The sequence below is a fragment of the Schistocerca piceifrons genome, chromosome 1 (genome assembly GCF_021461385.2).
Source record: "Schistocerca piceifrons isolate TAMUIC-IGC-003096 chromosome 1, iqSchPice1.1, whole genome shotgun sequence".
Lineage (NCBI taxonomy): Eukaryota > Metazoa > Arthropoda > Insecta > Orthoptera > Acrididae > Schistocerca > Schistocerca piceifrons.
In genome coordinates, this window is record NC_060138.1 from 766,103,842 (window position 1) to 766,118,081 (window position 14,240).

General features: G+C 40.8%; 1 protein-coding gene across 4 annotated transcripts in view; it reads left to right on the top strand.

Annotated features, from left to right (window-relative positions):
• The window catches only part of LOC124712302 (ankyrin repeat domain-containing protein 17), a 278,433-nt gene that overhangs the window by 78,351 nt on the left and 185,842 nt on the right, over nucleotides 1–14,240 (top strand). For all 4 annotated transcript variants that reach the window (XM_047242597.1, XM_047242611.1, XM_047242618.1 and 1 more), the window contains exons 16-17: nucleotides 2,091–2,238; nucleotides 5,646–5,983. In XM_047242597.1, the coding sequence (XP_047098553.1) occupies nucleotides 2,091–2,238; nucleotides 5,646–5,983 (486 nt within the window). The remainder of the gene's footprint in view (nucleotides 1–2,090; nucleotides 2,239–5,645; nucleotides 5,984–14,240) is intronic.

Sequence of the window (14,240 nt, forward strand, 5' to 3'; positions counted from 1 at the left end):
TCGATGACGGTTTGGATGTACCGTGCACTATTCAGTGTCCCCTCGACGATCACCAGTGGTGTATGGCCAGTGTAGGAGATCGCTCCCCACACCATGATGCCGGGTGTTGGCCCTGTGTGCCTCGGTCGTATGCAGTCCTGATTGTGGCGCTCACCTGCACGGCGCCAAACACGCATACGACCATCATTGGCACCAAGGCACAAGCGACTCTCATCGCTGAAGACGACACGTCTCCATTCGTCCCTCCATTCACGCCTGTCGCGACACCACTGGATGCGGGCTGCACGATGTTGGGGCGTGAGCGGAAGACGGCCTAACGGTGTGCGGGACCGTAGCCCAGCTTCATGGAGACGGTTGCGAATGGTCCTCGCCGATACCCCAGGAGCAACAGTGTCCCTAATTTGCTGGGAAGTGGCGGTGCGGTCCCCTACGGCACTGCGTAGGATCCTACGGTCTTGGCGTGCATCCGTGCGTCGCTGCGGTCCGGTCCCAGGTCGACGGGCACGTGCACCTTCCGCCGACCACTGGCGACAGCATCGATGTACTGTGGAGACCTCACGCCCCACGTGTTGAGCAATTCGGCGGTACGTCCACCCGGCCTCCCGCATGCCCACTATACGTCCTCGCTCAAAGTCCGTCAACTGCACATACGGTTCACGTCCACGCTGTCGCGGCATGCTACCAGTGTTAAAGACTGCGATGGAGCTCCGTATGCCACGGCAAACTGGCTGACACTGACGGCGGCGGTGCACAAATGCTGCGCAGCTAGCGCCATTCAACGGCCAACACCGCGGTTCCTGGTGTGTCCGCTGTGCCGTGCGTGTGATCATTGCTTGTACAGCCCTCTCGCAGTGTCCGGAGCAAGTATGGTGGGTCTGACACACCGGTGTCAATGTGTTCTTTTTTCCATTTCCAGGAGTGTAGAAGGCCTTCCACTTTGTGCTTCATCATGAACATTGGGTCATCAGTCATTGAATTCTCTCATGCACTTTCTCACCATTCCATCATTCATTACATTTGCACCATAAGTTGACTATGAATTTCAGCTGACTTAACATTCGTTATGTTCAAAAACTGTATTACAGAACTCGCTTCAGTTGCTTGGCTCAGACATTATTAAAGACTTCGAACAATCTCTGATACATGTAAATACAACACAAGCCATCTGTAATGGCATCAGTGGAAAGCTAATGAACCAGAAGGAAGAGTGCAAATGTGTGGAACTGCGACCGTAGTGCTGTAGTGAAGGTAGAATGAAACAGTACTTAACTTTCCGGGCATGCTTTGTATACTGCAGGATCATTGTGAGTCAATAGAACATAGTTTCATTATTATTATCAGCTTTCAAACTAGCTGAGACCTCTGGCTACACCACACATCAGTCTGTCACTTCAACCAAGATTTTGCTTTCATATTAATTGGCTTTGCCTAATCACAACCAAATTGTCACCTTCCAACCTAACGTAGATCTTGGCCTATGCTACAGATTAGTCTGTCGCCACAGTGTAGATTCCACATTTGAGAAGAAATAGTTAATAATAATTCAACAGACAGTACGAAAATGTTGTCGATCAATAAAGGAAACTCCTGAAAGTAAATAAAGTGGAACCCACATAATGTGAATAATTCATACAATTGTATCACTACAACAAAGATTAGTTTGTATGTTAGCAGAATCAAGATGTATCTAGTTAACAGCTGTTGATTGGCTACCATGATCTTCCCATTGTCTGTAACTTGACGCAGTGAAGCGTTTCCAACATTCTCTTTATACCTTGACAAAGTGCAACTTGTGGCTGGACCTTTGTGAAGTTTAGATGGTTAGTTTTGGGAAACTTTTTGAAGAAATAGTAATTCTCCAGCATGTTTGTGCAGGGGTGGGGAGGGGTTATTATCTGTCCCATTTGCCACCATGTTGCACATGTCTCCTTGTACCCTTCACCTCAATTCATTCTTTATCTCTACCTGGTCTCCTGCATGTTTGCCGTTGGTGATCTTAAGAATGTTGTTTTGTAGTTGATCAGAAATTCAATATTTCTCATGAGTACTCAAACCATTTAACATAGTGTTTTTCCATCTTTGTTTTCCAGAGGGTTGAAAGAGAATTACAAGAAAAAGGTCCCAATCAGCTGCTATTGCCAGATGGCAGCCTTGGGCTTACAAGTGCTTCTGTGATACCCGTGGCTCAACCTCTTGGTCTGAACATCGATCTCAGTCCACAGCCATTGGCAACTCAAGGTTTGCTATGTATTTAATATAACTTAACTTGAGCGTACCAAGAGTACATTGCAGTGCCACTCAAAGAAAGTGTTTGTGTTTAAGTTTTGTTTATTGAACTGCTTTTGAATACACTTAAAATCTGATGCGTACACAAATAAATCTGAAGTTTTCCGCTGAATGACACAATATGTGTCGTAGTGAACGCTGTCATTTGGAAACATGAATTTTACTTGCATATGTGTGCCAAGAAAGTTTAGCTTGGCGTGTCACTTAATATCGACATTGATAATTGAATGTTGGAAGTAATTCTGGCAATTTCATTTTTCCATCCACACAGTGTATTCCTAGTGTTCATTCTTAAATTTGAGGACACTGCAAGACACATGTACTTTATCCATTTTTCCTATAACCACATTTGAATGAAAATTATAATTAGCACAAGGGGAAAATCAGCGAGCAGTGTTCATCTGGATCAAGGAGTTTATACTTGAATGGTTCCCAATTCTGTTTCTAATCTGCTTCTGAAGCTTGTGATGCCTTTTTCTTGAGGGGTAGATCGACCAGTCACTTCTGATTTGGGTGGCGTAATCGATTTGTCAGTGAAAGTAATGCTTTGTGATGATTAAGAAAAGAAAAAAAGTGACACATTTGTCGAAATGGCTCACATACCCGTTATAAAGTGACTAATTCAGAAACCTTTGTGGGCATGCACATAACTACTTGCCAAAGTTTAATCACAATCGGATAAGTGGTTTAGGGGCACAAATAGGACGACAAAAACAGAAACATTTATATATGTGGCTTATGATGGTATTGTAAGGTTAACTTAGGGTTTAACTTGCATAATTTCGAAAGATCTGGAAAATATTTTATGTAACGGCAGTGTTTTGCTTCAGTTTGAGCAGCTTTGAAAATTATGAGTTGGTTTATGCACTTTGACTTACGTAAAATGCTATTTTAATGATAAAAATATCACAGTGAAGCAGTAGTTGACACTGTCCTTAAACAATCAGTGCTTTTATTACACCATGTCCTGTTTTAAGTAATATGCTCTCACTTTCTCCCAACTTCTCCCCATTCTGGAACAATTTATAGTTTAAATGTATTATTTAGACCTAGTGTTATTGCACGAAGTGTAGCTGGAGGTGAAAGTCATCCTGTGTTGCTAAAAGCCGTAGCATTCAGTTTAAACCCTTCATATTACTTGCACAATAGAACCAAAAGTTTCATAATATTCATTGCAGTTAATTCCAGCTACACCAGCCATGTAACAAGTGCATGCATTGTAGTTTATACGCCCTTATCTTCTTACTATTACAGTGCTTGTCAGGGTTGGCTTAGCAATAAGTTCTTTCAGCTAAGTCATGATGCATCATTGTGTCTGGGTCTCTAGGTGAGATGATGCTGTACAGGACCAATGCTCCAGTTCATTGGCAATCGTGCTGATATGCAAATCCTGTTCCACATTGTATCCATTTCATGGAAAGCTCACCACGCCTGAAATGTTTTCACAAACAAAAAACACACAGTTTAATTTTGAAGGTCATAAAACAATCAGATTTCAAATGATGAAAAGCACTCCTGGAATGTCATAGTACCTACACGAAATTTCACTGTCACAGCAACACCTACGCTCATCGAAGTGCCACGTTAAGTACATTGAATTATTACTCCTTATAACTATTGTACAATAAATGGTACTGTTCCTTTCATTAATTTAAGCTCTATTAAGTATTCTTCGTTTTTTCCCCATTATCAGTGGGATCTGAGGGATGGCATGAACAAGAAAACTGGTACCTGTTGCCTCTTGTTAGTATTCTGTAATTGCCTCTGTGTCTGATGTACAGTGGAGGTTTCTCTGCAGTAGTTGCCAAGGATGTGTGATATTTGATCTGTATAAAATTCTTTTACGAATTAGACAATTTGTAGCAATTAGCTTTGTAGGACCTTTGAACCAATGATTTGGTTTAATGCTTTCCTTCACAAAAGAACCACTAACAGGATGCATAGGCACATGTACCTTGTGTGAAATCTCTGGCAAAATGCCTGAATTTTTGGGCCCATTTAATCATTACCTCATTATAACTCTTGTTTCTATTGACTTTTTTTAAATAAACATGTTTGTGTTGTTTAATTTGCTCAACCCGGAGAGACCGGATTGAACATAAATAACACTATACTCTATTTAAATCTCTAGAAATCCAGGTGTTAGTGTTATTGTTGAGAATAATGTGGAGACAATGACAATTTTCGGTTAACGGGTAAGAATATGCATTTGTCTGAGATACTTGAAATATTGGTGATTGGTTAATGCATAGATTGGTTGAAACATAAAATAGGCAAGATTTTGTTTCATGTGAACACACAATTTGATGACAGCACTATTAGGCTGCAGGCAGTGCATTAGTGTCACCCGTAGTAAAGAAGGATATTTGGTCTACTGTCTCGGCAACCACTGAACTTTGGGGACAGTTCTTGATTCTGCAGTTTTGTAGTCCTGATTCTGGGAAAATGTGTTGGTTTTCATGTGCATTTGGTTTAAAAGGAAGGGGGAGAAGTAATTGAATGTGCCTGTTTTTCTTGGCTGCATTTTAATAAATTAGATATACACTGAGAAATGGTGTTAAAAGTATTGTTAACATTTTGGAAATACCGGAATTCTGTTTGTGGAAGCATTAGTGTTGATCTAATGGACCTCAGCCATTAGGGGAAATGGAATGAGAAAGGGGGGGGGGGGTAGATAAGAAACTTCATCTTCATTGCTTTTTACATTTAACAACAATGTCTGTACAAATCATCATACTAGCAGTTTTTAGCAGAATACCAATTATGTCATTGCAGAGAAACAGAAAACTGCAAAAATACACAAATTTAAATAATTGCATTAATTTGAGTATGAATATTTATTTGGAAGGTCAGGTATCATTTGAGAAAAAAGTAATGTGGTGCTGTTTTGTATTACCACGTTTATGGACATACCACAAACTTAAATCTTGCTAAATGGATTAAGAGGTAAATGGTTTTGAAGGATGTTTTAAATGTCCTCTTCTGATTGTTCACTCAATATTCATTGTATTGATTACATTGCAAAATAAAGCTTGCAGTGTTTGGAAAGAATTGTAGTGGAATTCAATACATTCATATGTTGTGTGCTGTGAGTTTGTTTGATGTTTTTGTTAGAGCAGCACATGCATTTATGAGCACTCTGAGAAAGAATAGACATATGTTGAAGCTCTCATCTAGATATTGTGATCTGACAAGCATACAATATAGAATGTCGAGAAAAAGTAAGTGTTGTGTTTTGATGGTGGATGAACACTGAGTTAGATTAGCTAAATGAATTTTTTCTGACTTTTCACAAATTGTTTATTTCATCTGTAATAAATTCCTCACTTTCCCAACTAATTACTTATTATATGTTACAGGTATGGTTTGTGCATCAGGTGTCTCAGGGACACTATTCCATCAGGGGCCGAATAATACCATCTCTGTGCATAATGCGTTTTATACGGGTGGCAGCCAGCCATTAGCAGGTAGTTGCCAACAGCCACAACAAGCCCAGCAGCAACAGCAGCAGCAGAAGTCTTTGACTCTGGTAGCAACAGGTCGTGATGGGGGCTTCATAGCTACTTCTGGTCCTTATCCTCCACCACCTCCTGCTGCACAACCTCAGTCACAGCCACCGCCTCCACCGCAGCAGCAACCTGCATCAACTGTTCCTCAGCAGCAGCAGACAATCTCTGCAAGCTCAGATGTTGTTCAGGTTAGTTCCAAAACCTTGTATTTTGAACTATTGTACTTGTGTTCCTGTCTTACAATTTGATGTTCCTAGCAATAGGGGAGTAATGATGTACTGTCTGTCAATTTTTAATAAAATTCACACCACTATTGCTACTGTGTGTCGTATCCAGCAACTGGATTGGGGGGGGGGGGGGGTTGGAACTGACTGTATCCCAGAAGTAATTTTCAGAATACATTAAAGATTCAATCAAGCTGTTCCAGTGAGTAACAACAGGATTTGCAAAAAGTTTGGCTTCTTTTTACATTTCCGTTATTAGACATTTCAAAAACTGAATGCATTTATATTTGCACTTCCGGATGTTAACAAAAGCCAACTTTACCATTGTCACAACTTTATTTACGGTGGATGTAGCTGTTGTCCAGCACTTGCCGACCAAACTGAGCATAACACAGTATTGTGTACAGAGCACTTTCACTTACAGAGACCTGTACAGCTTTGTATGAAACCTTGTGATCACTTAAGGGGAGTTGGAATGCCCTATCCTGACAATGCTAAATTAAGTGACTTGGCTTCCCTGTATTTCAGGAACCACTGTAGCCACTGACATTAAACTTTTACAGGACATTAAACTGTATGTTCTGAGTCTATTGAACTACAAGAATTGCATTTCAGTCACTGCTTTAGGAAAAACAATTTTTTAACTAAACTGTTAAAATTTTGTGCATTTTTTGTACGTTATCTTAAATAATTTTAATTATACATAACATTATGTTCGTCTTTTAGTCCAGTAGACTCAGGATATGTATGTTATTACTCCCTAAAATTTTGAATACTCTACTCGGTGGTTTCTGAGATTTAAGGAAAAATGCAACAGAAAATGTAAATTTTCAGAAACTGCTTCTAAAGTCTCAAGACTAACTCACTTAATATATGCTTAATCTTTTAGTCACTTAGAAGTGTCCTGCACCATACTGTATATCACCCTCTTGATCTTTTTTCCAAGTTATTTCTTCTTCTTTCTGGACTCCTAGGTGGCCAACTGTGCTGCATGCTCTCTGCTTTATCAATGCAAACCTTGTCCATCCGTTCAAGTTCTCTGATGCAGTTTGCTCCAAGATTAATTCCCATATGCTGTAGCACTTTCATCCTACCAATGTTGGCATCATCAAAAGCAATAACAGCATCACTTACATCCCCCCCTCCCCCTCACTTCAGTATCTTCATTCCAACAAAAACATTTTTTGGTTAGAGTGTTCATATAAGTTTATTGAACGATTCATTGGGATTTTGAGTCTGACCCTGCAGACACTTCTTCAGTAATTCAGAATTTGCCAGGTCTAGGTAAGTAGGTTTTACAATATCCATGACTGCTGCTAGGATGGAATGTTTATAGCTGTATGAACTGTTTGAGTACTGGGCATTGTAATTGCGCCATGAATCACGTCCAGGAGGACAAACGTGGTGTACTGGTTTTTCATTAGTTAACAGACTGTGGAAGAAGGTAGCCTTTACTGCCTGCTTCATTTTCAACAAATCCTCGTTTTCAACAAATCCTCGTTTTCAACAAATCCTCGTTTTCAACAAATCCTCGTTTTCAACAAATCCTCGTTTTCAACAAATCCTCGTTTTCAACAAATCCTCGTTTTCAACAAATCCTCGTTTTCAACAAATCCTCGTTTTCAACAAATCCTCGTTTTCAACAAATCCTCGTTTTCAACAAATCCTCGTTTTCAACAAATCCTCGTTTTCAACAAATCCTCGTTTTCAACAAATCCTCGTTTTCAACAAATCCTCGTTTTCAACAAATCCTCGTTTTCAACAAATCCTCGTTTTCAACAAATCCTCGTTTTCAACAAATCCTCGTTTTCAACAAATCCTCGTTTTCAACAAATCCTCGTTTTCAACAAATCCTCGTTTTCAACAAATCCTCGTTTTCAACAAATCCTCGTTTTCAACAAATCCTCGTTTTCAACAAATCCTCGTTTTCAACAAATCCTCGTTTTCAACAAATCCTCGTTTTCAACAAATCCTCGTTTTCAACAAATCCTCGTTTTCAACAAATCCTCGTTTTCAACAAATCCTCGTTTTCAACAAATCCTCGTTTTCAACAAATCCTCGTTTTCAACAAATCCTCGTTTTCAACAAATCCTCGTTTTCAACAAATCCTCGTTTTCAACAAATCCTCGTTTTCAACAAATCCTCGTTTTCAACAAATCCTCCTTATTATTTCTAATGGCCAAGTCCGCCGCTCGTGGTCTTGCGGTAGCGTTCTCGCTTCCCGAGCACGGGGTCCCGGGTTTGATTCCCAACGGGGTCAGGGACTTTTCCTGCCTCGAGATGACTGGGTGTTGTTGTATCGTCTTCATCATCATCATCCATCCCCATTACGGTCAGAGGAAGGCAATGGCAAACCACCTCCACTAGGACCCTACCTAGTAAGGCAGCGCGGGTCTCCCGCGTCGATCCCTTACATTCTGTAAAGAAGTATGGGAATCATCATCTTCATCCCATAATACTGCTGTAGTTCATCAATCGTTTTGTCTGTCAGCCTGCCTCTTATGATTTTACCATCAGAAAGTTTCTTGTCTCTCAAACTTTGTTTCAACGTACTCAACCTGATGCCCATCGTCTTCTGGACATGACCAACACATTCCAGTTTTGTGATTATCTTCTCATCGTAAGGCTGAGTGGCTACTACTCTGGTACATGCTTTAGAGTCTCCCATCTCCTAAGAACTTAGTGTAACACATTCCCTTTCGTTCACAGATTGACAAAAATTTTCATTAGCTGCAGAGGCCTTCATACCACCAGTTGTTCCTTCATAATTTCTGTCACAGATATGCTCTCCATTCCCTGATTTACACTTATAACAATGTTTCGTTAAAATCTGGAAATCTATTACCTTCCAGTATTCTTAAAACTGTAGCCACACTTCTGACAAAGTGCCATCAAAAGCTAGTGGTATGTCAGTTACACCATCATTTATCTCAGCAGCTTTGTTTGCAGCACTTTTCATTGACTCACACACAGCAGATTGCACAGCAGCTCCAATAAATCCTGCATACTTGTTGATTTTACAAGGTGGGCGTGGCATATTCATCATGGCACACATTGTTTCTGCTGCAGTGTGTCCTTTGCCAATAACTTTCAGTCTATAAAACCACCTTACATTTACTTCAAAATAATTATCTTTACACTTATCAGACTTCCAAAATTGAGTATATTTAGAACTAGTACAATTAATGATAAGTTTCCTGACTATTCCATTTGATACCTCACTGTCTTCATGTAAACTAACTGGAACTCCACATATTTTACAACACACATTCACCTAACACCCTTGGTAGGATGTGTAAATCTATCAGAATATAACCTAACCTACCATTTATATCACTTTTGTTTTGAGAAAACTATGTATCACTATCAGTGGGTTAAAAACATGCTGGAAAATTGTGGATGCGCTAGTGACACAAAAAGGCAAGCGTCGATATTGGTATAGCCCAAAGGTTGGATTGACAATCGGAAAGTGCCTAGTGGTCTCATCCAATGGGGGCTGGAGGTGTACTTCCGACAAATCGATCTTGGAAAAATAGTGACTGCCTGATAATTTTGCTAGCAACTTGTCAGGACGGGGAAATGGGTGTGTATGAGGTTGCCCAGAAAGTAATGTACAACATTTCTTTTTCTCAGCCAAAAACAGTCCTGTGAATAAGAAACGTTATGTATTTGTTATTTGCAGTCTCTCTCTCTCTCTCTCTCTCTCTCTCTCTCTCTCTCTCTCTCTCTCTCTCTCTCTTGCACAGTGTTTCCGTCAATTCAGACAGATAGCGTAGTTGCAAGGCAGTTTCAAAATGGCGTCTGTAGGCGATGTATGTTACAAGCAACGTCCCATCATTGGATTTCTTTGCAGAGAAAGAAACTGTAGGTAATATTCACAAATGCTTGTGCAAAGTCTATGGAGCATCTGCTGTTGATGGAAATACAGTTAGTTGCTAGGTAAGGAGGGTGAGGTCATCAGAAGGCAGTTCGGTGGCACTCCATGATGTCAGTGGGTGGGGAGACTATCCCAGGCTGACACTCCTGACCTAGCCAACTCGGACTTCCACTTGGTTGGGACATTAAAGGATGCCATTCGTGGAAGACATTTTGGGGATGAGGAGGAGGTGATTCAAACAGTGACACACTGGCTCTACCACCAGGACAGTGATTGGTGCCGACAGGGCATACACCCCATTGTTTCGCGCTGGAGGAAGACCATAGAACGGGATGTAGATTATGTGGAAAAATAGGTTGTATAGATAAAACACCATTCTTTTGTGTGTGTAATTCTCATTATGTTAAATAAAAATTTGTTGAAAGAAAAAAATGCGGTGGATTACTTTCTGGGCAACCTTTGTATCTGTCACAGACTGTGCATCAATCGTGACACTGTCATCCTGGAGGCAAAGCTTTGGGTGAATGACATCAAGTGCTGTCAAACAGTCTAATTTGTCCTTGAACGGTTGCACAACATGAGGGTGGGTGGACACTCTCATGGTAATGTGGGCCTCAAAACTAGTAGCGCAATGAAGCCCAGAGAGAAACTGAGACAAAATCTCTTAGTAGAGGGACTCTAGTTGCTAATACGGAACTTGATCTGACGCTAAATTTACCCTGTCGGCAGTGGAGAAACCAAAAGCATTAAACGCGTCAGTTGAATGGGAATGATCCACAACAAGGAAGGCGAGAGGGTGAACAACAGACATCGAGGAGAAAATAGCGGAGAACTGACCTAGGATCAGAATGTTGTTGTTTGTTGTAGCTAACAAACTTCCGTGTGTGTGTGTGTGTGTGTGTGTGTGTGTGTGTGTGTGTGTGTGTGTGTGTGTGTGTGTGTGTGTGTGTGTGTGTGGGGGGGGGGGGGGGGGGGTTGAGCCCAAGATCATGTGTGTTTGTGGGTTTACTAAAGTCGCTGCAGCTCCTGTGTCCACTTGAATTTTTAGTGGTTAAAAAAAAAAAAAAAAACACGCACGTCCCAGTAAACAATTTGTTTGGGGAGACAGTCATTGTAGAGGTACAGTGTGTCCATTGGTGCTTCTGTGTCTGCCATGTTTGAGGAGGAGCTACACACTGATGCAATGTGGCCTTTCTTTCAGCACTTGTAAACAGCCCAAGGCTTAGGGCTCGCAGATGCTACTGTTGGATGAAGCAGTACAGGCAAGATACAAGTGGGGACATGTGGACACTGTTGTGACATAGCCAGTTATTGCTGTGGCCATAACCTACACTGCCCCACGTGATGCTGAGTCGTAGATTGTACTGCTGTAATGGGTTCCCCAACATCCTGAACACTTGCAGTGTGCCTGACAGGGATTGACTGAGAAACGTCAGATGTACCCCCCCTCCCCCGCAGCAGTCTGATCACTTGCAGCCTGTGACACTTCGAAGGACTGTACTATATCGAGCACATCTGTATGCATCGATTGTTACGTTGAAGTGCTTTTTCGTGGACTTCCCTACCTGGTACCAGACAAATAATAGCATCATGCACCATCCGATCAGCATAGGATTTGTGATAGGTGCTAGTGACAAATTTACGATGATGGGGTCAACCTGTGGAATTCTGCAGTCTAGGCTTTGTAAGCCTAGTTTGGGCATTTCTGACAATGGTAACACTCTACACATGTTGCTGTGACGTGTTCTGTTGCAGTAATAGGTTGAGAGAAGCTTCCACATCACATTACAACAAATAAGCTGGCCGGTTCTTGCGAAGGCGCAGGTTAGCACAACAACTGGTATTAATGTATGGTGAAAGCTTGCTGCTGTGCAGTGATATGTTGGACTATTTCTTTCATTGAGACTGTTGTTGGGTGACTTAGCACTGACTACAAGCCAAGTTTGCAATAGCAAGAATAAACACAATTTATGGAACACAGTACTTTGTGGAGCAATACGTAACAGTGAAGTACAGGTTGTGTGTAGCACTGAACATATTGGCTATGCAGCAGTAATGCAGGCTACAGAAGAGGCTGAACACACGTTTGCAATCATTTAAATAATACTGTTTCTTTGACGACTCACCAGTGTGTGCCAGGGGACAGACTCAAGTGGCCTCTATAAGCAGGCCTGTGAACTGTTATGTACTCATAATCTCTGAAACCACACGTCACGAGTGAAAGTACATAAACGGACAACTCGGTGGCCAAAGTTCTTCACTTAACAGCTGAGAGAAACAGTGTTTACGTAGAGTTGGCAATGCTAGCAGACAAGCAGCCCTGCATAAACTAAGCACAGCAACCATTGTGGGGTGTACGATAGATGCATCCATAGTGCAGCATAGTGAAATTTGACACTGATGAGCTATGGCAGCAGACGGCAGTCAAGAGTGGCTTTGCTAACTGCCTGCTGTGCCTCTGCTGGGCGCATGACCATATCGGTTGGACCCTAGATGAGTGGAAAACAATGGCCTGCTTATGTGAGTCCCAATTTCAGCTGGAAGAGCTGATGCGGGGGTTAGTCTATGGTGCACACCCCACTAAACCATGGACCCAAGTTGTCAGAAAGGCACTGTGCAAGCTGGTTGTGGCCCCGTAATGTGGTGTGATCTGCGTTTATGTGGAATAGACTGTACGAATCATTGACTGTAAATGGTTAATTGACTAGATATGGTTATGTTCAGCTACTTGGAGACCATGGACTTCATGTTTTCACAAACAGTGGTTGAATTTTTGTAGATGACGATGCACCATGTCATGTTGTTCATGACTGATTTGAAGCACATTCTGGGCAATTGAATGATTTTGCCTCCCAGATTATCTGACATCCTGTCGAACATTTTTGGGACTTAATTGAGAGGTCAGTTCATGCACAAATCCTACACAGCCATCACTTTCACAATTATGGATGGCTGTATTTCTACAATGGACTTACAACGATTTTCTGAGAGCACACCATGTCGACATGCTGCACTATGCTGGGCAAGAGGTGGTTCGACATGGTATTATGGGGTATCTTATGACCTGTTACATCATTGTAATACAACTTCTGGTGTGAGCTGCACTGCTACTCTGGAAAACCACCAGTTTCAGTAAAAACCTGCAAACGAAAGGAAGTGTGTATCATTTCTCGTATATTTTGACTGGTTGCGTGACACCTATGTGTAACTTATCCCAAGTGCTTCTCTGAAATTCATTTATTTGTACGACTTCTTGCCACATGTTGGTATAGTGACTGTAATAAAAACACTATTGATGTGGGGTAACTAGTGTGGACATTATAGTCACACATTGCTATGTTGACCTTATAGTGGTGAAATTTATGTATATTTCTGCTTTTTTATGTTCATACCGTATTTAGAGTTTCATCAACTAATAATAATAACAATAATAATAATAATAATAGTAATAATAATAGTAATAGTAATGAAAATTGGAAAACCACACTTAATATCCAAATAATATCACATCACAGCCAATACAGATTAAGCGTGGAATATACCAAGGAGACTCATTAAGTCGTTTCTGGTTCTGTCTTGCTCTGAACCCACTATCCAACATGGTAAACAATACAAATTATGGATACAATATTACTGGATCATACCAACACAAAATCACACATTTGCTATACATGGATGATCTAAAACTACTGGCAGCAACAAATCAACAACTTAACCAATTACTAAAGATAACAGAAGTATTCAGCAATGATATAAATATGGTTTTTGGAACAGACAAATGTAGAAAAATAGCATAGTCAAGGGAAAACACACTAAACAGGAAGATTACATATTGGATAACCACAGCGGCTCCATAGAAGCGATGGAAAAAACAGATGCCTATAAATATCTAGGATACAGACAAAAAATAGGAATAGATAATACAAATATTAAAGAAGAACTAAAAGAAAAATATAGACAGACTAACAAAAATACTGAAAACAGAATTGACAGCAAGAAACAAGACAAAAGCTATAAATACTTATGCTATAGCAATATTGACCTACTCATTTGGAGTAGTGAAATGGAGTAACACAGACCTAGAAGCACTCAATACACTTACACGATCACAGTGCCACAAATATAGAATACATCACATACATTCAGCAACTGAAAGATTCACATTAAGCAGAAAGGAAGGAGGAAGGGGATTTATCGACATAAAAAACCTTACATTATGGACAGGTAGACAATTTAAGCAAATTCTTTCTAGAACGAGCAGAAACTAGCAAAATACACGAAGCAGTCACTCATATAAATACATCGGCTACACCACTGCAATTTCATAACCACTTCTACAACCCT